General features: G+C 33.5%; 2 protein-coding genes across 10 annotated transcripts; both read right to left on the bottom strand.

Annotated features, from left to right (window-relative positions):
* Positions 1-11,660: 11,660 nt before the first annotated feature.
* On the bottom strand, positions 11,661-16,191 carry LOC112796107 (probable leucine-rich repeat receptor-like protein kinase At5g49770). 9 transcript variants are annotated; one of them, XM_025838400.3, is made up of 12 exons: positions 15,940-16,083; positions 15,773-15,851; positions 15,662-15,692; positions 14,598-14,708; positions 13,778-14,347; positions 13,251-13,325; positions 13,101-13,172; positions 12,955-13,026; positions 12,804-12,872; positions 12,530-12,604; positions 12,374-12,445; positions 11,661-12,279 (listed from the first exon to the last, which is right to left on the bottom strand). In XM_025838400.3, the coding sequence occupies exons 5-12, from the start codon at positions 13,792-13,794 to the stop codon at positions 12,144-12,146; spliced, it is 588 nt and encodes a 195-aa protein (XP_025694185.1). In that variant the 5' UTR covers positions 13,795-14,347; positions 14,598-14,708; positions 15,662-15,692; positions 15,773-15,851; positions 15,940-16,083; the 3' UTR covers positions 11,661-12,143. The 9 variants fall into 9 exon arrangements, with proteins under 9 accessions (XP_025694185.1, XP_025694186.1, XP_025694189.1 ...); XM_025838401.3 differs by having other exon boundaries at positions 13,778-14,317; XM_025838404.3 differs by having other exon boundaries at positions 13,778-14,317; positions 14,598-14,653.
* A 3,843-nt stretch (positions 16,192-20,034) lies between these two features.
* On the bottom strand, positions 20,035-21,914 carry LOC112794579 (heparanase-like protein 2). Its single transcript, XM_072234969.1, has 5 exons — positions 21,866-21,914; positions 21,528-21,761; positions 21,248-21,437; positions 21,041-21,122; positions 20,035-20,957 (listed from the first exon to the last, which is right to left on the bottom strand). Exons 1-4 carry the CDS (start codon positions 21,912-21,914, stop codon positions 21,113-21,115), a joined length of 483 nt encoding a protein of 160 aa, XP_072091070.1. The 3' UTR covers positions 20,035-20,957; positions 21,041-21,112.
* Between the last annotated feature and the right edge of the window lie 2,991 nt (positions 21,915-24,905).

Below are 24,905 nucleotides of genomic sequence, written 5' to 3'. Positions count from 1 at the left end.
TAATGTAAACTCCGTTAAATTTGTAAATAATTAGTCAATAAATTAGTTTTTTAATAAAGAAGACTAGAAATGTGAATATTATATCAAATTAGGATAGAGCTCATCGAAACGAGAATTTTGACACTAATTTCGAGAAAAACGGTCCAAGATTATACCGAACGGGTCGAACTGGTTGAACCAGACCCAAACCGAACCGTCGGTCCAACCAGACCAACATATTAAATGAGCCCAAAAGCCATTCTCTTTCTCATTTCATCTGAATGCAGCGTGAAAGCATCCAGGGAAGAGAAGAAACACCGAAACCCTTACGATGATTTCCGACCCCGATAACTTCTCCGTCCGAGCTCCGATCGCCGTACCGCTTGCGATCATGTGTCCACTGCGTCGAGCTCTACATTTCTACCAAAATAATTTCATTGGTAACTTGTTTAATCATTCTCAGTCTCCTCTTCCCCTAAATTTTCGAGAATTGAGTAGAAATGTTGAATTTCTTTGATTTTTGATGTTTTAGGATCCAATTAGCTTGAGAAAAATATTCACTCGTACTTATGTGAAGCTTGGGTAAGGTGAGGATACGATAATTCTATTTTAATTTCTTTAAATTTGAGCGTTGAGTATTAAATTGGATATATATGTGTTATGAATGTTTATTAGGTTGTGAATAAATAATTGGAGTTTGAAATTCTGGACGTTGGAATTTTTATTGGAGGCTAGGCATTAGTGTTTTGTTGGGCTTTGGAGCTGTGTTTGTTATGAGTGAATTGTTTTGGTCACTACGTGAGAATCGGCCAAGGTATGGTTTAGGTTTATTGCATTTAATATATAATGTTCTGTGAAAACTTTGGCTAGATGACCGTAGGATAAGTTGGAATGCAGGTGAACATTGAATGTTTAGTAATTTGTTAATGAATATGTTTGACTGGTGCTTTTTGGATAATTGATGATTTGGAGAAGTATGGACTTATGGTATGTTTGTGATGATCAACTATGATTTTTGGTTGGCATTGATTGATGGATTTGAATATTGAAAGTGTATTATTGTTAATTTGAGAATAGGTATTGTTCTAATTGTTGAATGATGAGGAAGGGGAATATTACAATGAAGAATGCAGGTTTAGTAGTAAAAGGAATGGAGTTTTTGATTGAAAATTGAGGTTTGGGTACTTTTGCAAAGGTTAGTTTTCGGACGAACTTCGGCGAGACATAACATGGCTTCCGAACCCTCAATTTGTTTCCAATTTGTTTTAAAATGAAAATTGGGTTCGTGATATTTATGCCACTCGAAGAACGGGTGAAAAATATTGTAAATCGAAGAAGTTATAGGAATTTGAAAGTTGAACATGCAAACTGTTCTATTTTAGCAGCTTTGCTTCCCTGATACTACAACATTGCTACTGCATCCGCCTTATTTTTTTTAAAACATACGCAGGCGAGGTAGAGGTAGGATAGACACTATTACTCCTGGCTCGGCAGGGACTGATCCAGTAGACTTTATGGTTGCCCTGAGAGATATGGCTGCACCTATGCAGGCGACAGCCGAGGCACTGGATAATCAGATAAATCAGGGTAATCATGGGAACAATAATGATGAGGACGGTCCTATGACACTTGCTACATTTCTGAAAGTCCACCCTTCGACCTTCAGGGGAACCTCAAATCCCACTGATGCAGATAATTGGATTCATGCTATGGAACTGACATTGCAAGCTCAACAGGTTCCTGAAGAGCAATGGGTTGAATTTGGAACTTATCAGCTGCAAGGTGAGGCTCATTATTGGTGGCAGGGAACACGATGTATCCTGCAGTCGGATGGCATTGCGATTCCTTGAGAGGTTTTTCGGATAGAATTCTATAAGAAATACTTTCCTAATTCAGCCAGAAATGCCAAGAAACTTGAATTAATGCAGTTAAAGCAGGGACAGATGACTGTTACTGAGTATACTAGCAAGTTTGAGGAGTTATGTCACTTTTCTCGTATTTGTCAAGGTGCACCTGAAGATTTTGCTTAATGGAAGTGTATTTAATATGGGGAGGTCTTCGGAGCGATATTCTGAGCTTTGTTGCCCCAATGGAGATCATGGTATTTTCTGAATTGGTAAATAAGAGTAGGGTAGCTAAGGAATGTGTGAGAAAGGCGGCAGCAGAGAAAGAAAGTTGGAGGGTGCCTTTCCAGAGGCCTTCAGGGAGGAACTTTGCTCCGAGAGGTAGGAATTTTAAACGTGGAGGCTTTGTCCGCAGCAGTCTCAAGGCCAGGGTAATTACAGAAGGCCGAATACTAATGTTAATCAGGGAAGAAGGTTTTGAAAGCAGCCACAGCAGGATTTGAACTGTCAGGAGTGCAGGAAGTATCTTCCTGGAGTTCCATTTAGGTTAGGACTTGGGGTATGCTATTTCTGTTGACAGCCCAGACATATGGCCAATAATTGTCCAAAGAAGAAAAAGTATGAGATTGGTAGAGTACAGCAGCCAGGGAGAGTGTATACCACTTCTGCAACAGATGCTGAGGGATCTGAGACACTGATTAGAGATAACTGTGAAATGGCTGGTAAAATCTTAAATGCTTTATTTGATTCAGGAGTAACTCATTCATTTGTTGCATTTGAAAAGGCTAATGAATTAGGATTGAGGAAGGTGGTTTTAGGTTATGATCTAAAAGTGCATAATGCTACTCATGAAGCTATAGTGACTAGGATAGGATGCCCACAAGTTCCATTTTGAGTACAACAGCGTGAATTTGTGCATGATTTGATTTGTTTGTTGATGACTGGTCTTGATCTCATTTTGGGATTGGATTGGCTATCCAAGAATCATGTTTTGCTTGATTGTTCTGAGAAATCAGTACGGTTTATGTCGGATGGGTCAGAAGCGCCTGTTGTGGTGAATAGTTACTATTTGAACTCTATGATAGTAAACTGTTCTGGAACTGAATGTCAGGGTATTATGTTATTAACTACGGGAGTATCAGGTGATGATCAGAGTTTAGAATAGAATCCAGTTGTATGTGAATTTCTGGACGTGTTTTCGGATGATATTAATGAATTTTCACCTAACCGAGAAGTTGAATTTGCAATTGAGTTGGTGCCTGGAGCCGGTCCAACTTCGATTACTCCTTACAGGATGTCACCTTTAGAAATGGCTGGACTAAAAGCTCAGCTAGAAGATCTGTTGGGTAAGCACTTCATTTGACTAAGTATTTCTCCATGGGGAGCGCCAGTGTTAATGGTAAAGAAGAAGGACGGAAGCATGCATTTGTGTATTGATTATCGGCAATTGAATAAGATCACTGTGAAGAATCAATATCTGTTGCCTAGAATTGAGGATCTAATGGATCAGTTACAGGGTGCCGCTGTGTTTTTTAAGATTGATTTGTAATCTGTGTATCATCAGATAAGGGTTAGAGATGAAGATATTCCAAAAACTGCTTTCAGGACACGTTATGGTCATTATGAGTATATGGTGATGTCTTTCGAGTTAACTAATGCTCTGGAAGTATTCATGGATTATATGAACAGAATTTTCTGGCCGTACTTGGACAAGTTTGTTATTGTCTTCATTGATGATATTCTTGATTACTCTAAGACTGAAAAGGAGCATGCTGATCACTTGCGACCTGTGCTGCAAATTCTGAGAGACAGGAAGTTATATGCTAAATTATCTAAATGCGAGTTCCGGAAGAGTGAGGTGAAGTTTCTCGATCACGTGGTGAGTAAGCAAGGAATAACTATGCATCCTGCTAAGGTGGAAGCAGTAATGAACTGGGAGCGACCAACTTCAGTGACAGAGATCAGGAGTTTCCTAAGTTTGGCAGGGTATTATCAAAGATTCATTAAGGGATTTTCACAGCTTGCCTACCTTTAACTAAGCTGACTAAAAAGGATACGCCTTTTATCTGGACTCCGGAGTGCGAAGAGAGTTTTCAAACATTGAAACAAAGGTTGACTACTGCACTCGTGTTGGTATTGCCTGAACCAAGTGAACCGTTTGAAATGTACTGTGATGCATCATTAAAGAGTTTGGGGGTGCGTTCTGATGCAGCACCGGAATGTTGTAGCATATGCCTCACGGCAATTAAGGCCGCATGTGATGAACTATCCGACTCACGATTTGGAACTTACTGCTATTTTGTTTGCTCTGAAAATCTAGAGGCATTATCTCTATGGCGTTAAGTTCCACGTTTTCTCAGACCATAAGAGTTTGAAGTATCTCTTTGAGCAGAAAGAGTTGAATATGCGTCAGAGGAGGTGGATGGAGCTTCTGAAAGACTATGATTTCGAATTGAATTACCATCCAAGAAAAGCGAACATTATGGCAGACACTTTGAGTCAGAAGTCTTTATATGCAGCTTGGATGATGTTGCAAGAAGAAGAGTTATTAAAGGCATTTCAAGGTCTGAATTTGGGAGTTAAAGAAGAGTCTGGAATTCTGTATTTGAGTCAATTGCAAATCTCAAGTGATTTTAAATCAGAACTTCTGAAGGCTCATCGAGATAATGAAGCATTACGTAAGGTATTACCAGTAGTTGAACACGGAAAATAATGGAGAGTATCAGAAGGTTAGGATGGTTTGTGGAGGTTCAAGAACCGAATTGTTGTGCCAGATGTCGGAGACCTGCGACAAAGTATCCTAAAGGAAGCTAAGAAGAGCGGGTTTTCAATTCATCCAGGAAGCACTAAAATGTATCAAAATCTGAAAGCGATGTTCTAGTGGCCAGGGATGAAACATGATGTCGCATTGTATGTATCTAAATGTTTAACGTGTCAAAAGGTTAAGATTCAGCATCAGAGACCATCAGGAACCCTTCAGCCTTTAAAGATTCCACAATGGAAATGGGAGAGTATCGCAATGAATTTTATGATAGGTTTGCCTAGAACCCAGTCTGGTTGTGATGCTATTTAGGTGGTTGTGGATCGACTAACAAAATCAGCTCACTTTCCTTCCATTCGAATAAGTTGCACAATAGAAGAATTGGCTCGAATGTATATTAAAGAGATTATCAGGTTGCATGGCGTGCCTTCTACCATTATATCTGACAGAGATCCTCGTTTCACATCAAGGTTCTGGGGAGCTTTTCAGCGTGCATTTGGGACTCAGTTAAGTTTGAGTACTGCATATCACCCTCAAATAGATGGTCAGTCAGAGAGAACCATTCAGACCTTGGAGGATATGCTAAGAGCTTGTGTTTTGGACCAGTTGACGAGCTGGGATCGGTATATGCCATTAGCAGAGTTTGCTTATAATAATAGCTACCATGCAAGCATCGGAATGGCTCCGTATGAGGCTTTGTATGGCATAAAATGTCAATCTCCGCTATGTTGGTATGAAACTAGAGAAAGAAGTTTATTAGGGCCTGAGATGATAGCTGAAACTACTGAACAGATAAAGAAGATTCATAGCCGAATGCTTATAGCCCAAAGCCATTAGAAGAGCTATGCTGATCAAAGGGTGAAAGCCTTTGGAATTTGAAGAAAGGGAGCATGTCTTTCTGAAAGTTACACCAACCACCGGAGTGGGAAGAGCTATAAAGACCAAGAAACTGAATCCCCGTTATATTGGACCGTTTGAAATCCTGAAAAGAATTGGGCCAGTAGCTTATAGAATTACCGCCTTATCTTTCGAACTTGCACGATGTGTTCCATGTATCACAGCTTCGGAAGTATACTCCTGACGCGAGTCATGTTCTGGAACCGGAATCAATCCAAGTAAGAGAAGATCTAACACTTCCAGTAATTCCGGTAAGAATTGACGACACCAGCGTTAAACAATTACGCGGGAAGGAAGTATCATTGGTAAAGGTAGCTTGGAGTAGAGATGCTATTGAGGAATACACTTGGGAACTCGAATCAGATATGCGAAAGGACTACCCGCATCTCTTTTCAGGTAACTACATTTGAATTTTGAGGACAAAATTCTTTGTTAGGTGGATAGGATGTAAACTCCGTTAAATTAGTAAATAATTAGTTTTTAATAAAGAAGATTAGAAATGTGAATATTATATCAAATTAGGATAGAGCTCATCGAAATGAGAATTTTGACACTAATTTCGAGAAAAACGGTCCAAGATTAGACCAAACTGGCTGAACCTGTTGAACCGGACCCAAATCGGGCAGTCAGTCTAACCGGACCAACATATTAAATGAGCCCAAAAGCCCTTCTCTTCCTCATTTCATCTGAATGCAGCGTGAAAGCATCCAGGGAAGAGAAGAAACACTGAAACCCTTACGGTGATTTCCGACCCCCGTAACTTCTCCGTCCGAGCTTCGATCGCCGCATCATTTGCGGCCACGCGTTCACCATGTCGAGCTCTACATTTCTACCGAAACAATTTCATTGGTAACTTGTTTAATCACTCTCGGTCTCCTCTTCCCCCGAATTTTCAAGAATTAAGTAGGAATATTGAATTTCTTTGATTTCTGATGTTTTAGGATCCAATTAGCTTGAGAAAAACGTTCACTCTTGCATATGTGAAGCTTGGGTAAGGTGAGGATATGATAATTCTATTTTAATTTTATTGAATTTGAACTTTGAGTATTAAATTGGATATATATGTGTTATGAATGTGTATTAGGTTGTGAATAAATAATTGGAGCTTGAAAATGTGGACTTTGGAATTTTTGTTGGAGGCTGGGTATTAGTGTTTTGTTGGGCTTTGAAGCTGTGCTTGTTGTGAGTGAATTGTTTTGGTCGCTACGTAAGAATCGGCCAAGGTATGGTTTAGGTTTCTTGCATTTAATATATAATGTTCTGTGAACACTTAGGCTAGATGACCATAGGATAAGTTGGAATGCAGGTGAACATTGAATATTTAGTAATTTGTTAATGAATATGTTTGACTGGTGCTTTTTGGATAATTGATGATTTGGAGAAGTATGGTGCTTTTTGGTTGGCATTGATTGATGGATTTGAATATTGAAAGTGTATTATTGTTAATTTGAGAATAGGTATTGTGCTGATTATTGAATGATGAGGAAGAGGAATATCACAATGAAGAATGCAGGTTTAGTAGTAAAAAGAATGGAGTTTTTTTATTGAAAATTGAGGTTTGGGTACTTTTGCAAAGGTTGGTTTTTGGCTGAACTTCGGCGAGGCATAATTTGGCCTCCAGACCCTCAATTTGTTTCCAATTTTTTTTAAAATGAAAATTGGGTTTGTGATGTTTATGCCACTCGAAGAACGGGTGAAAAATTTTAAAATCGAAGAAGTTATGGGAATTTAAAAGTTGAACCTGCAAACTGTTCTGTTTTAGCAGCTTTGCTTCCTTGATACTGCAACATTGCTACTGCATCTGCCTTATTTTTTTTAAAACATATGCCCACGCATACGCGACTCCCATGCGTACGCGTGGAGTAGATTTTTGGCGATGCATACGCGGCTGGTCCCATGCGTGCGCGTGAGGAGAAAACAAGCATGTCCACGCGTACGCGTGACCGACGTGCACGCGTGAAATGAAGTTTTCTCCCACGCGTACGCATGACAAAGGGATGCGCGCGAGCTGCAGTTTTACATCCCCACTCGCATGCGTGGACCCTATTTCAGCAAACTTGATTTTTAACGTTTTAAACTATATTTCAAACTTCTAAACCTCTATTTTTATTCCTTTAGTCATGAATAGTAGTATTACACCTGAGAATCAGATGAAGTTAGGAAATTGGAATGACTTGGAGGTGAAGTAAAAATGAAAAGTGATGAATTTATTATGAAATGCTATGGATGATCATGTATGATACTTGACTTGATAATTAAATGAATGATTACGTATGAAACTTGACTTGAATGATTAAATGATCTGAGATACGAGGTTCCCTGGATAAAGTGTCGTGGCTTGCCACCACGTGTACCAGGTTGAAAACTCGATACTCTATTGAGCCTACGACGTAAGGGTGATCGGACACGTATAAATTCCCAGGAATGTTAACCCCCATTGAGCAATATTGATTATTTGAGAAAAAGTTATGCATAGACTCTTGGGGATGCACGTCGAGGGACAGTCTAAGATTTTCGGACTTGTCGGGTTGGCTGGATAACCGATAGATGAGCCTCATCAGCCATAGGAAAGACATGCATCATCTGCATATTACTTGAATTACTTGTTTGTGCATTAACTGGGCGTGCCTAAGTGTATTTGTCATGCTAAATGTATAATTGTTACCTGCTGTACTTATAACCTTCTTGTGCTTGTCTTTATCTGTTTATTTGTCTGTGAAATGCTTACGAAGTTGGAGGTATGGAGGAATGACAGCATGGGACTTAGATTTAAGGTTAAGTTAAGTTAGGTTTAGATACTTTTAGAAAACCACCTTTTATGGCTTCTGTTTAATACTTTAAGCTCTATAATATGAGTGTCGGCGTTCTAGGATTGCCTCTAGCATTCCCAAGACCTTATATCTTATGTGTGTAGCACCTTTACCATACTGAGAACCTCTGGTTCTCATTCCATACTATGTTGTTGTTTTTTAAATTCAGGCCGAGAAGCATCTCGTTAGGTGTCTGGGCTCCTGAAGTGAAGTGGTTACTGGATTATTTTGTTATATATATATATACACACTTAGTCTTCTCTCTGCATAACTCATTCTTTTTTATCCTCTTTGTTACTTTGTATTTTTGACTCTCTATTCCTGTTTTAAGTTATTTTACACTTAACAGCTATAGCTTTCTTAGCACGCAAGTTACTCGTTTCTTGAGCATTACGCTTTTATTTCGCAATTCTTCAAGGCTCCTAGTATATTATAATCTTTCTACTATTATGTACACATCTTATTTTAGAGGTCATAACCACACCATCTCTGTTTTACGACTTAAGCGTAAAGTTCAGTGTGGTAGGATGTTACAATTAATCTTTTTATCGTGAGTCGTTCACTTAAGAACAAACGGTTGGATTAATTAGAATAATACTAAACATTCAATTTTTTTATTAAGTCCAGTCAAATTGGTCTAATATAACAAAAATTAGTTATTATTAGCATTATTTCAAGTCTTATTGTTTAATAATGATCGTCCACTATTTGCTATTATATTATTTTTCACATAATAGTATATATTAATTATAGTAGTTTGACTTTAGAGAATATATGGCTTACTTTTGATTGCATTTGAGAGTATCGTGTTATTCAAGTCCTGCAAAAAAGTTGCAAAAACAATAATTGATTATCATTATGAAATTTAAAAATGCATACAATATTCTGAATGGTAATATACGACAATAATATCAAACAAAATAAATAAAGAGAAAGTATCGGGAGCCAATAGATATTTGTATAATATGTACAATAGGGATTTAGGAATGTTCGATTCAGTATTAGAGATATCAACATTAGTGTTATCTTTTTCTATCAACTTAAACTTTTGAGATGAGTAGTTTCATGACATGGTATCAGAACTCTAGTTTCGAATGGTCAAAAGTTCGATCCTTAGTGAATCCCAAAATGACATGAGATGTTTATTATTCTATTGTGAAACAAATATAGAAGAAAAGATACTATAAATAATTTCTATTGATGTTTACTATATGATTTATATCATCGGTATTTACTATTTATAGTGTTAGTTGTATGTTAACTATAACTGCTTTTAAGTGAATAGATATTTTTAAATCTAAAGATATGTTTATTTTAAATAATTTAAAGTTTAAATTATATAATTCGATATTTGTGGAAGTTAAATTTAATTTTTTTTGTCTGAATTTTTTTATTATTTTAAATACTCACTTCTTAAATTTAATTTGCTATCAAAAGACAATTGCTCTAATTTCCAGTTTATTTATTTTTGTACGAGGTATTATTTTTTATTTTTTTATTATAATATTTGGGCTCAAATTTAACTTTTTTTAACAATATTTTTATTTTATTTCTTCAATTTTTTTGGTTTAAAGTTTAAATAACTGGGCAAACGCCAAAAGAAAAATTACAGAAAAATACTCTAGGAAGAACTTTTTTAATATAAAGATATGTTTTAATTTATTTATTTATTTATAGTTTATATCCTTGATCAATGATCATGAACTATATATTAACCTAATGTGTTTTAAGCATTTAATCTCGGATGAGAGATAAGAAAACTCTCAAGATTAAATTAGTCTAAATATTTTAAATATTTTTTTAAATTAATAATATCTTAATACGTGTACTTTCATAATAGGTAACTTGTATATTTGCAAAAGTTTAAATTGGATTGATCTTATCATATTGGTAACAAATGGCGTGAATAATGAATTAGATTAGATTAGTTTTTATATTTAATTTCAAACCGACTCATTTATTTTATATTATATAATATAATACTATTTTTATTATTAATTATTTATACTTTTATTTACAATAATTTTCTGAAAACAACTTCTTGGCATAGTCTCTCCAACATAGATATCAGGCCAATAGCTCTTGAATATACATTCAATTATTCAAGCATGATATTTTACTGAAATTTGTATCCAAGCACGATATTTTATTGTTTTCATGGTTAGCTGATTAAGATTTTTATGAATAAAGCCTAGTAAATTATGATAAATTTCTCCTGAAATATTGTTCAATTTGAGATACTCTAAATTTAAAATCACATTGGTATGATAACTTGCTTCGTCTATGGTGGGGAAACTTAATTCTGGTCCTGTAAAGACCCTTTGAGAATATGCTTAATTAGTGGTTCTCTTGTAGTCCGTACTTGACACCTTTGTTTAAGAGATTTTGCCTCACTATTTTTTATAATTACAACTGATGCCCATTGGATTAAATAAAGTATTGATGGCTCTTAGTTGCACATCACTTTGGTTGAAACAAGTGATTTTGTTGGGCTTCCACGAAGATATTGGGCTGGGCTGAGTTTGGTTTCATATGAATGACAAAGACCAACATTAATGGGAGAGGAGCGGACAACTACGCGGCTACGCCACACCATAGAGAGATTGAGGAACGAGAGTCATGGCTGGGTGTGGAGAGAAGCAGCACGAAGCCAAGCGCCGATCGGAAGAACCGGCGCCACCACGAACCATAAGAAAAGGTTGGGTTTCGGCCTCAAATTGTCCGGGAGGTCGGGTTGACACAGAAACCGTCACACAGTTGCCAAGAAGAACGGTGAGCACCGACGTCGAGAACCATCCGCCGGAAAGGAGAGTAAGACCACGACACCGAGTAACTGGTTCTGAACAGCAACAAATGAACAGTTCACACGGTGGAGATCAACAAAGTGACTCAAGTGCGATGGAGGCGACGAAAATCACGATCCCAGCAACGGCAGACAAAGACGGTCAGAGGTCTCTCCTTCTAAGAGGAACCCATGGAGGCATGGAGCAGCGCAAAGTCGAGGACGATTAGGGTGGGGAGGGTGATCAGATGGATGGGTATAGATAGTGTATTAAGGGTGGGTTTGTTTGTTGGGCTCTGTCCAAAAAGAAAAACAAAATTTTTTAAACATATTGAAAGCCATCAACAGACCACGTCAGCATTACATGAAAGTTTATGATAAATTGCCACTAAATTTTTTAAAATTCTATAAAGTACCCTGGTCCTTCAAGAACCTAAAGATACTTTCCTCATAATAGAACTAGCCATGATAACTTTAACCACCTTATTATTATTTTTTTTTAATTCAAAAGTTTTAAATGGTGGTATTTTTTTCTTCTAAAGATTGAATAAATCAATCTAATCCAAATCACAATAATTTAAATCTGATTAAATTAAAAAATAAATTTAAATTAATACAGTATCAGTTACAATTATTTACAAATCAAATCCATAGCATCTAAATCAACGCAATCTAAATTTTTCTTGAAATATTATTAGTGCTGTTAACATAAATGCTCATGAATACATGTAGTCTGTTTGATTGTTAAGACACTAATAAGAAGACACAAAAAGACATTCATCATTAAAAACTACCAAAGGGATTGTTTCGAGAAATGGCTCTTTCTGCTCTTAGCTTCTGGCGGAAAGCATAAACACCTGCAATGCAAGTAGTAATAGCACAAGGCACAGTGGCACATGGGACTGAGACTCTTATCAGAGCTGCAACCAGAAGCTGGACATTTGTTTTGTGGATTTCCATCTGAGATTTGTAAAGGTTTGCAGAAAGTTTCGGTAGTTCCAGTTTCATAACAAATTGGATTACTTTCAAGCCTGCAATTGATAATTTGTTGGTTGCTTTATTAGCTTACACTATGATGAAATTAGGCAGTTGATTTTGCTGCGTAACTCCCCAATTGAGTTCGAGTGCAAGTCAATAAGTTGCAACTTTTTGCTATAGTTGGGGCCAAGATTCAGTGTTCCATTAAGTTGATTCTCACTTAGCACCCTATCAACAAAGCAAAAGTAACAACATTAGTATAATATATTGATTATAGAAGTGATAATGATAGGTTTCTTTTATTTCTGAAAGTGAAACTCACACATATTGCAAAGAGGGAAGACTAAAGAAACCATCAGGTATTCGGCCAGACAGGTTTGCCTCCTGCATCCGTCTGTCATAAAACAGAGGCATTGAAGTGTTGAAAAAAGCACATTGATACAGAAGAGGGAAATAAGCAACAAAAAGAAAGACTTACAATGTTGTTAAATTCTTCATAGTCAAAAGCCATTGTGGAAAATCTGTGCTATCAAAGGCATTGCTGCTCAAATCCCTTCAACATAGATTTTAGAGAATTTCACCATTGTATTACAACACAAGAAACATTCAATTCATCCCAAAACAATGTTGATATGTTATGAATCAATTTGAGTACATATAAAATATTACAGGCCTAAAACTAAAACTAACTTGCCTAAACTATCATGATCAATAAAATGCAGTTATCTAAAATCAAATGCTTGTCTACTTACAAGTATTTCAGGGAGCTCATTCCAGTAAGATTTGGCAGGGGACCTTCCAGCTTATTGTTGCACAATATCCTGAAAAGCATAAAATAAAATAAAATCTTGTCATGGAAATATTGAATTTCCAAGAGTGATACCAAAAACTGTGAGTGCTTACAGGTCTGCAACATTGGTAAGGTTGTTGAGGCTCTGAGGCACCAATCCTCTTAATGTATTGTTTTCAAAGCATCTGTATCCACAAGACAAAAAATATGAGCAAACTAAATGAATTTGTTTGAGGATTTGATGCATATAATCACTCACATCAAAGTTAGATTCTGAACAAGTCCAATTGTATCCGGAATCTCGCCGGTTAGCTGATTGTTATCAAGAAGCCTGGCAGTGAAAACATGAAGAAATTCATTCAGTTTGATCAATAGTCAACAAGTAGTCTAGAAGAAGTGTAACTCTTACAGATGCATGAGAGCCATTCCTGAGCTAAAAAGTTGAGAAGGAACTTCTCCTGAGAACTTATTCTTCCCAAGATGGCTGCAGAAAAATATGGTTAATCAACGAATAAAAAAGAAAGACAAGTTACAAGTTACAAGTTACAACAACTTACAAACATGATTGATGCATTTGTAAAGAAACCATCTTATTGTATATCTATTAAAATACAATTAAATTAATTCTCATTTAATGTACAATAACTTATTGGTCAGCAATAGATCATTAAATGAAATTTCGAGTTAGAGGATACTTTGAAAAACAATATATATTTGTGAAGCATCATTAGTTCCATGTTGATAATTTTATTTGTCTTTGCAATTCTTTCCCATTGTTTCTAAGCCTTTTGAGGGAAGAAAGAAATGGGAATTGAAGCTCAAGAGCAAGCAGAGTATTCAAAAAAGCTTCAAGGTTATGATGATCAACATGGACATAGTCATAGTCACACCCTAAAACACAAGTTGAATCCCCTTGTGCTAGTAATAGTCACAAACCTTGTCACCATATACATTGTTACTGGCCCATTTAGCTCTTTGTATCATCATCCTCCTCATCATAATAATAACTTTAACTCAATCTTGCAAGAACTCAACACCACAAAATCTCAACTTGCTGCTAGCCATTCACTTTTGTCCGAGTTTCACCATCGGCTCAACTCAACTGACCTTCTTGTCCAAGCATTGCTCATCGATCTTACAACGCGCCAACAAGACAAGCAATATTCTAGAAACAACAATGGCGAAAGGTCTTCGAATGAAGAGCTTAATCTTGCACTTGCCTCTTGCAAGCTCCCTTTCGGATACTCGCAATGGATAGGATCAGATGAGATTCATTCTCCGATTGGTGCGGTGTGTTTGAGGTTCCAAGATGCGTTGAACCAATACATGTCATAAGACATAGGAGGTGAATGCCTTGCAGATGAGGTGTTTGCACAAATGCTTGTGTCAAAAGGGTGTGAGCCACTCCCTAAAAGAAGGTGCCATCCCAAGTCTCCAAAAGGTTTTGTTGAGCCAAATCAAGATTTGCAAGATAGCCTTTGGGAAATTCCATCAAAGTTTAACGTCCTCATATTAACCAAAATGCAAAAAATGTTAAATAACTTTTTTGGTTCTCGTATAATTCATATATAGTTCATGTAGTTTATCATATTTATTCAGATTTTGCTACAAAAACAATTAAAGAAGACTGATTCTAATCCAACAATTAATTTCTTTATATTAAATATTAAGGTGGTGACATGGATGCTATATTTAAATAAACCCTAAAGCATTCAACATTTAAAAGTTAAGGACAAAGTTCTCACAAACATGTTACCTCCATCATCCTAGTCTGAATAACTGAAACCATCATTGGGTGAACTGGAAGAAACACTGCAGAGGCAGTTAATAACTTTGAGTTCTCCTTTTTAAGGACCCTCAACAAACACTGCAGAACAATTATGGAAAATTTAAAATACATGGAGAACATACGTAGATTGCATCAACATTCTCAAAAAAACAAAGCTTTTTTACTCTGATTCAATCACAGTTTCAAGGAATACAACAATTTTCACTATGTATACGTCAATTCAAACCCTTACACAGTAATATTAGATGAAAGACTCATATCCAAGAGATTGAAAACCGATATCACAGCTGCTGGTTCTTTGGCTTTTGATTGCAGTTTATAGTAAAGAAAGCAATTAATTATTTTTTCTGTTGAGGCTAATGTATTAAAAGGAATTATATATTTACATGTAAAAAGTATATATGTATAGATATTTAAATTGCATCCACAACCTAATCAGCAATATAAAGCTACATCGAATAAGTGGCTGAAGAACAATCACAATGATAATACAGTTTAATAATCAAACTTCAATATTTTTTTTTGAATACTCAGACGTACTCTCTCCCTAGGTTTTTCTCTAATGATGTTTATGAATATTGTTTACAATTTCCAATTTTCAGTTTATTAAAAACCGAGTCACAGACTCACAGGCCAGCTTGACGGAAACCTGAAGCTTATATCACCAAATAAAAGAGAAGGAAATCAAACAAAATCATCGACAATGTGAGAAAATCTCTTAACGCTAGTTTCTTGTCCTTCTTATACAGTATAAACTTCGTTAATATTTTACTCAAGACGCTGCATTTCAATAAAAAAAAAAAATTTAATGGCAGAAAAGAATAGGAGAAGAAAAAAACACAGCTCAACTCCTCAATCGTTAATATTCTTTCCTAAAAAAATGAAGAAAACGATATACAAAGAAACATGCAATTAAAATTCAACATTCAGCTCAAGCTCGAGGTTTCTCAACCAAATGCATCTCAACGCAGAAAAAGCAAAAGGAATAGCAATTCAATGCAGTGACAGTGAGAGAGAGAGTGATGGCTTACAGTAACTCACAATTTGCACGGGATTATGTTCCTGCACCCAATTTGCAAACCCAATTTATCATATAACAGCTCATTAACTTTCGATTAAGAAAAACACTTGTAATGGCTTACCAGTAAATTTTCAAACCCAATTTATCATATACTCCCATCAGTTGTGCACACCGGATATTCAAACGGAGTAAATGAAAGCCTGAATTGTTAAGAAAGTATAAGGTGAAGAGACAATTAACGTAAAAGGAGGAAGTTTAGGGAGAGTTAGAGGGAGAGTAGTTACGCACAGCAACAGAAAGGAAGTTGCTTGAAGGGGGTGCGATGAACATCCTATCCTTGCTGTGCTGCTTCTTTACCACTCTGCCGCCTCTGAAATCACCGTGAACGCCTCTGCCCCTTGAGATTTTTTTTATTATTTTTTAATCTTTTTTCTCTCTTTTTTTTTTTTTTTTTGCAGAGGAAAAAAAACTTAATTATAATAAAAAAGTTAAAAACTTAAAATAACTAAGGTAGATAATTCTATAATTGATAACTTAGTTAACCTAGCTAAGGAAGTTAATTCTCTTATTAATATATCAGATTTTTATTCTAAAGCAATATTAAAAAGTTATCACGAATATTTTAAATTTTATTCAATTATAAATTTAAATTATTATACATGAATATATAGTGTCAGTAAATTAATTAATTTTTAATCGTATAAATAATATGCGTATTCTTAAAGTCATTAATAATAAAAAATATATAAGTATAAAGCATATAACTAATTAAAAATAAAAAAATTAAAAAAAATTAATCATAAACTATTTCCAGTATAAGTCTTAATAACTCTATTTAAATTCTATAAAAAAATTTAAAAAAATAGAGAATCCTAATAATTTATTTTGTAGGAGGTGCACATGCAGGTGCATTGAAATTATTGATTTGCACAAAAACTATTGAATGAGGTGCAACTTTGATTGGAGAAGAAGAAGAAGCATCAATAATCTTTGGTTTAAGCTCTGGAATTTCCTTTGACTTGGTGAGTTCAAGTGGTGTTCCATTCAAAAGCACAATATCACTTTGAATGTTTCCATCTTTAGGTGTTAAGTGGTATTCTTCCCTTCTCAATGAATCCATCAAATTCACTGTTAGTGTGTGTGGTTTAAAGATTAAATTTTATTACCAAGTAATCTCATTCTTAGGCATTATATTCTTAGGAATGAGATTACTTGGAATATATGATTCCCATATTTGGTTGTAAAATTTAATACATTGGAATATTATGTAATAATTCTAGGAATGACTAAATTTTTGTTTGGTTGAGTTTAAATATCTTGATCATATTATGTAATATGTCAAAATTACCCTTAATCATTCAAATTAAAATATTAATGACTAAAAGTTAAATATTTTTTAAATTTAGTAAAATACCTCTAATAATAAATATTTTTAGTTAAAATTATTATTGATTCTAATTTTTTTAAATTTACTAAAATACCCCTAATAACAAATATGTTTAGTTAAATTATTATTGACTCTAAATTTTTTACTAAAATACCCCTAATAACAAATATCTTTAGTTAAAATTATTATTGATTCTAATTTTTTTTAAATTTATTAAAATACCCCTAATAACAAATATATTTAGTTATATTATTATTGACTCTAAATTTTTTTTAAATTTACTAAAATACCCCTAATAACAAATATCTTTAGTTAAAATTATTATCGACTCTAAATTTTTTAAATTTACTAAAATACCCCTAATATTAAATATGTTTAATTAAAATTAACACAAAATACGTATCTAAATTTTCAAAAATTTCATAATTCATAATTCGTCTCATAATCCTAATTGAACTTATATAAAACAAATCTCAACGATTCTAACCACATATGTATTAAAAAGCTTTACTATTATCCAAATTAAAATTACAAAGAAGTCTCAAAAAGTTAAAATTTACTAACAGACGCATAACTCTTGTACAAGAATGCAAACATGAAAAAACAAATCAGCATTTATATATCATGAAAAAGGAATTAGGGTGTATCAATTACAACAACAATTCAAAAAGAGGCCATTGTCAGCAATACTCATGTGGGCCTTTTCATCTCACTTATATATCTTTAGCTTTCTTGGCTTTCTCACTGGTGTGCTCAATGAGATTCGGATGTCTAGGAGTAGATGATAGTATATGTAGCAGATCTGTTCAGCAAAATAGAGGAAATAAATTGAACCTATCAATGAACTAGTAGCAAATTTAAACAGCAAGGGCAGATTTTGATTTTTAACTTTTCACCAGTTAATACATAGTTTAAAAGATGAAAAGTAACAGTTAAAAAGTCAAGCAAGTAAACATACGCTTGCCTAAGCTCTGGCTGATTATATAATTTACTATGATGACAATAATAATTTTTAAAGCATATATATCTTACTTTGAGGTTTGGAGTTAATATAGAAAAACTAACACCTTTCACATCTTGAATGCCTTCCAATACATCCTTTGCATCTGCCAACTGAATTTGGTTTCAAAGATGTGAAATCAATTTGTCAGATAACGTGTGTTGAAAAAACATACAGCCTGAAAAAATTTAAACAATTAACCATATAAAATAACATAAAAATAAATTAAATCGTAGTCATAAAATTTATTTTCAACACAACTTACTTTCAGTTGTTAATTTTTTAGTATAAACAATGTCTGCATATTAATGAAGGTAAAAGCCAATTGTGGCCAAAACAGCATAACTAGCCAAATTCCTGAGATTATATATATATATATATATATATATATATATATATATATATATATATATATATATATATATATATCAGGTCTGCACCGCTAATTCTCCAATTTTTGTAACTGTATGGTTCTAAAATTGTGGCCATCAAATTTAGTTCACAATGCCATCAAAGACACACATATTCTTTTGTTCTTTCTTCATTTCACTTTATATATCTATCTATAATTCTATATATCTATCTTTCTATCTATGTCATTGTTAATGTTAAGATGGCCTTTTGTATTCATAATATAAACAGCAGAGTAGTCTGTCTCATGCACTCCTTTTTCAATTCACACACCCTTCTTCTTCAAGTCTCTTCTCAATGATTTAATTATTTCTTAAGTCCCTCTCTTTTTGTCACATGTAATTTCCCTTCCCTGCCCCTATTTTCTTTTTTTTCTTTATCAGTTATATACATGTGAATCTCGAATCTACCCTCTACTTTGTTTAACATAAATACCAAATAGTCAACAAGCAGAATTTTAGTGGTAAATAAAAAGCAAATAACAAAGAGCTGGCACGAACCTGAAGACGAGCTATTGTTTTGTGATCAGGAACTTTCTCAGAAATGGCTGCTACTTCTTCTTCAGCACTGAAGTTGAAGCGCATGAATTCTATAACGGAGAACATGTTGGATGCATTGAGGCAGAGTAGGTACCATATGAAGAGGTGCTTTGCCAATTACTTAAAGAAGAGAAGAAGGATAATGAAACTCCATCACCTGATGGAGAAAATGGAGCAAGTCATAGATGACAAGATCAAACCAAAGGAGTATGCAATGCAGGAATTGTTTTAATTTTTTAACAATCAAATTAATAAATAAGAATAATTTCTACTTTTTGAATAATAATTCTACTCTAATATGCCAGGTTTAAATTTAGACTTGGAATGAAAAACTGAAAACCCATAAAAAAACTCCTTCAATGTTCTTGAAATCTAAATTTGTTATTGTATTGCATTTCAACAACAGATTGGCAGAGAATTAAAGATAATAATAAAAGAAGACAGAGAAAAGGAACAAAAATTAGCATATTTTTAAAGAGATTGATTTCAGGCATAAATGAAAATAAAGTAGCAATTAGGAACTTTACTACTACTACTATTATGCTAATATCATAGGTTCCTAAGCTACAACTACTTCATTTCAACCAACATAAAACCGAACAAGATCCTTAATATGCAACAAGATAAGAAATGAAATTAAATGCTTTGCAAGTTATATAGGAAGATTCTAAATGAGAAAAAAAGTGAAGCCTTAAACAGAGGAGGCAGATGAGGAAGATTGAGCAGTCATTCAAGCCAAATTAAGCATGTAAAAATATGTTTTTGTCAGATTCAAGAAAAGAAACCATAAGTTTAAACTCTTTATTGAGGCAAATTAAGCATGTAAAATATGTTTTTGTCAGATTCAAGCCAAATTAAGCATGTAAAAATATGTGACAAGCTTAAATTCTTTATTGAGGCAAATCATCAAACATGTTGTTTGCATGCAACATAATCACAGAGAGCATATAAGAAATCAAGCAAAATAAAAAATAACTAATCAAATTAGCTGTCTATTGCAAGAAATTAGTGTAATATGATGTAGAAAGCATAAAAAGAACCTAAACCTTAATGAGAGTTTCAAAGAAAATTCGCAGAGAGAAGTAATGCGAACATGAACTTGAAGAAGAGAAGGAAACCAGTCTTCCGTTTAGGGTAATGGTGGCGCCGGCGTAGCTCCAATGGCGGTGGCGTTGGTGAAGCATCCACTGTTTTGGGAAAAAACTGAAATCTTAATATGAGATTCGAAGAAAATTCACAGAGAAAAGTAATTGAACATGAATTGGAGAAGAGAATGAGACGAATCTTCTGTTTATAGTAACGGCAGTGCCGGTGCCGGCTCCGGTGGCGGTGGCGTTGGTGAAGCTCACTGATTTGGGAGAAAAACCGCTCTGCTAGGGTTCGTTCTCGAGAGAAAAATGAAGAAGAAGGTGAAGGCTAGTATTAAATAATAGGGGTAATTTAGTCTTTTTGTTTCATTATTTACATTCCATTCCCATTGGAATGAGAGATAACCAGGGAAGAGATGGGAATTGGATTAGTGGTAATTCAATTCCAAAGAATAAAAGTTACCTTGAAATGTTTTTTTTAACTTTGAACCACACATAGAAATTTTATATTCCCATCTTAAAATTCCTGGGAATGTTCTATAATTCCCCCCAACCACACACATCCTGTGTTTATTCCTTCTGATGCCAACTCCTCTGGATAAAGATTCATGTCATTCACAAGGGACACATCGAAAGATGTCGAATTCTCCATATTTATTAGTAGTAATGTAATTCCGCTCTGAGACAATAATTAGATCGAGAATATATTATAACTTTTAAAAAGTTATCTTAAAATTAAAAAAAAAACTTTTAAAATTTATAAATTAAATCACTAGCTTACCCCTTGTTTAGAACAATGAGCATATGTACGTAGATATGGTGAACTATCACGAGAAATAGAAAGTACATTGGTTCCCATAAGCCGATGCCACAAAAGTGCTCTGTTTAAAAAAAAAATAAAATTATTAAAAATAACATTTAATTTAACTACTTATATGAATATGAATAAATATATGTGACATACCCATAATAATCCGGATTAGGAATGAATGATGTTGTATTTAGCAAAGCATAGTTTCCTCCAATCAAAGCTTGTCTACAATAAACTTTGTGGTTGAAGGTTGATGTCATACCCAATTAGTCCAAATACCTATAGTTATTATTAATTTAAAAAATTATTAAAAAAATATATACAAAGAGAGCTGAAATTCAATTTAAAAAAATATATTACCAAAAGCCATTGACAAAAGTATGTGATACATCTTTGCCTCCACTATTATAAGTTCCACCAGATTCTCCAACCCATGCTCCAGCCCATGGTGTGAATTCTTTCACCGCCGTTGAAACATCCTTAAAAGTTTGTGCAATTTTGCTCAAGAAATATGGGTCTTGAACCTTGCTAATAAGATCCTTATCAACACCTATATAACATAATTTTATAATACAATTATATTCTTAGAATGAAACAAATTAATCAAGCAACAAAAAATATTCTGAATTATTATACATACCAGCACCAAGGTTATAAATGTGATGTGTAACTCCATCAATGACACCAGGTCCAACATGTTGCAAGAAGCTATCAAACCATTCTTTACCATAAAATCCAGCTGGACCCAACACCTTTGGTCTTGTTGTGGCATTTGGGTATAATGAGTTAACTATATGCCTTAATTTTGTGATATCTTTTGCATATTGAACACTATCTATTCTTGCTGATACTCCTTCCGAGCATAGCTCGTTTCCTATATCATTAATTAGCACAAAATGTTAAATTTATAAAAAATTATTGATAAAAATTAAATTAGTTAATTATAAAAATTAAAAGGTTTTTAATTTAATTTGGTACCGAATTCATATGAATCTATATTGTATCCTTTTGAGACAGTGTACTTCATGAGGCTTATGGCATTGTTTGGATTCCAATCTCCTTTTCAGTTTAATTGGTCTTCCTTGGAATTTTTCTTGCCAATAAGTGCGTTTAAGCCAAATGTAAATTTCACACTGCAAAATTTAAAGTAAATAAGATAAGATAAGTTAAGATTGATTGTTTGTGAAGTAATTACAATAATATTAAAAAATTAAAATAATATATATTTATTAATTAATTACCAAGTTTTTTTGAAAAAGTGATTCATTTCATTCCATCTCTTTCTGGGAAGGCATCCAACACTAAATCCAAACAAGCCATTATCTTTCTTTTTCATAGTTGGACAGTCCTTTTGCTTTCCAAATTGGTAAATAATTTGATCTTGTAGTAAACTTCCTAATCTAATCCTCAGAGGATTGAATGCTGCAACAATTTTAAAAGCAATTAAATTAGATGAACCTTTGAATGATAGATAATAATGTTTACTATTATATTATTTTTCACATAATAGTATATATTAATTAAAGTAATTTGACTTTAGAAAAAATATGGGTTACCTTTGATTGCATTTGAGAGTATCGTGTTATTCAAATTCTGCAAAAAAAAAGTTGGAAAAACAATAATTAATTATCATTGTGAAATTTAAAAATGCATATAATATTGTGAATGGTAATATACGACACTAATATCAAACAAAATAAATAAATAAAATACCAAGTTGAGAATTCCAGCTTTTCCCCATGGACATTGGTTATAGTCACATTTATTAGATGGCCACCAATCCAATGTTGCACATATGAAATTCTCATCAGTTGTAGCAATGTTTGTGACCCCTTTCACTTTAAGCTTTACATCTTCTGATGAAGAAAAAGAAGGACAAAATAATACCAAGAGACCTAGAAAGAGAGCTACTTTCACACACTGATTCACACCCATTGTGGAACAAAAATAGAAGAGAAGATACTATCAATAATTTCTATTGATGTTTATTATATGATTTATATTATCAGTATTACTACTATTTATAGTGTTAATAGTACGGCTAACTATAACTACTTTTAAGTGAATAGATATTTTTAAATTTAAAGATATGTTTATCTTATATAATTTAAAGTTTAAATTATATAATTCAATTTTTGTGAAAATTAAATTTGATTTTTTTTAGAATAGATATTTTTAAACTTAAAATCACGTTAGAACCACTTTATAAACCTTTTTTTTAATTAAAAAATTTTAAATTATTAAATTTTTTTTCTAGAATCCAATAAATCAATCTAATCCAAATTACGATAATTTAAATCTAATTAAATTAAAAAATAAATTTAAATTTATATAACATAAATTGCAATTATTTAAAAAATAAAATAAAATAAAATCAATATACAATCTAAATAGATACAACTTATATCGATTTTATCTTTTAAATCAATTCAAGCTGTGCTACAAACACTTTCTATCTGTTAGTTATCTACTCATTATCAATAACAATCATATTTACATATATAAACGTATCAATATTCTTTGCCATAATCTAATATTGGTTTGGATAGGCCAAAATCAGCAACTTTTGCATCAAGCTTCTCATCCAGCAAAATGTTGTTTGATTTGATGTCCCTGTGTATGATTGGAGGATCGGCGTGTTCGTGAAGATAAGCCAAACCCCTTGCAGCTCCAAGGGCTACTTTGATCCTTCTATGCCACCCAAATCTAATGCCTGATTTCCCTGCATAGTTCACATCACATCACATGCATGTTATAAAATTACAAAACTAATGTCTCAAGATGCTGTGCGAGAAGCAGTGGAGAGCCTCATAGCTAAAGGTTTCTTGCAGAGAATACCCTCACAAAATTAGTATTACTATTTATATTTAATTTAGATTTTACCTAAAGATGAAGTAATTAGCCATTGCTTTATTTATTATGACAGAAGTTAAAACTTGGAAGAAATAATGATTGTATATATTCTAACATTGCCTAATAGATTAATCTTAATTTACTTTTTTGACACTTGTTATCAAAACAAGCTTGCATTATTGATGGGGAACAGAAGGGATTGGTAATATAACATGTATCTTGGTTGATTTTATCCAAGCTATGTCCATTATTGATGTGTTGAAGGCTTTCAATTAGTGGCCTAATTTATAATGGAAAAGATGGTGGGGGTGTGTATGAAGAGGATCAGTGCATGTCATGGGAGAACAGATTCACCTTCAATAAGTTTGTAACTCATAAAGGATGGATTACAACTGTAGGCTTTAAGTTTGTTTCATTCTTTTGTAGCTAATGATGTCAAAAAGTGGAAGGAGTTAATTGCAATAGATTTGGTTCAAAGTATGAATTGGTGAGATTATATCCTTGTTAAACAAGCTGATTTGATTAAGGTTTGCTGGCTTGGATTTCGGTGTCTTTTTAGTCTTAATCACTAGTGGAAGGGCTTCATTGATTCAAGTCGTTGGCTTTGAGTTGTAAGCTGTACAATTCAAATCCTTATTTGTTGTTGTGCTCATAGTTTGTGCTGCCATTTATGTGTACAGGATTTCCATTTTATCATAAACCTCTGAAGAATCTAGATGGCTTAGTTCTTGTTGGTTACTATGGCTTCATATGATTGAAATTTAATGATGTATTAAAATGATACTATTTAGGTTTATTTCCCACAAAATCAAATTGATGAAATATCACATTTAAGCTTTTAAAATTAGAATACCATGACGTATTTGACTCTCTTGTTTTGACAAAATTAAAATAATACTTTTTTCCTTTAATTTGTGAGAAATAGTTTGGGTTAATGTGCATAAGATACAAATTTCACTTTATGATAAACTCGTCAAATTTCTCGTGGAATTCATTAATAGATATAGACTTGTTATTTAATTAGGGGCTGATGATGATAAATCTATAAATATAAAGCTGCATTGGTGGATGAGATCCGTATATAATGCTAAATAATAAGAAAGTCAATAACCCAATTCTTAGAGAATCTTATTTGTAAAATACGGACAATTAACGAGGTACTTAA

The sequence above is a fragment of the Arachis hypogaea genome, chromosome 4 (assembly GCF_003086295.3).
Source record: "Arachis hypogaea cultivar Tifrunner chromosome 4, arahy.Tifrunner.gnm2.J5K5, whole genome shotgun sequence".
Taxonomy (NCBI): Eukaryota; Viridiplantae; Streptophyta; class Magnoliopsida; order Fabales; family Fabaceae; genus Arachis; species Arachis hypogaea.
Note: the sequence above shows the minus strand (reverse complement) of the source record. Positions and strands in the feature narration are given on the sequence as shown.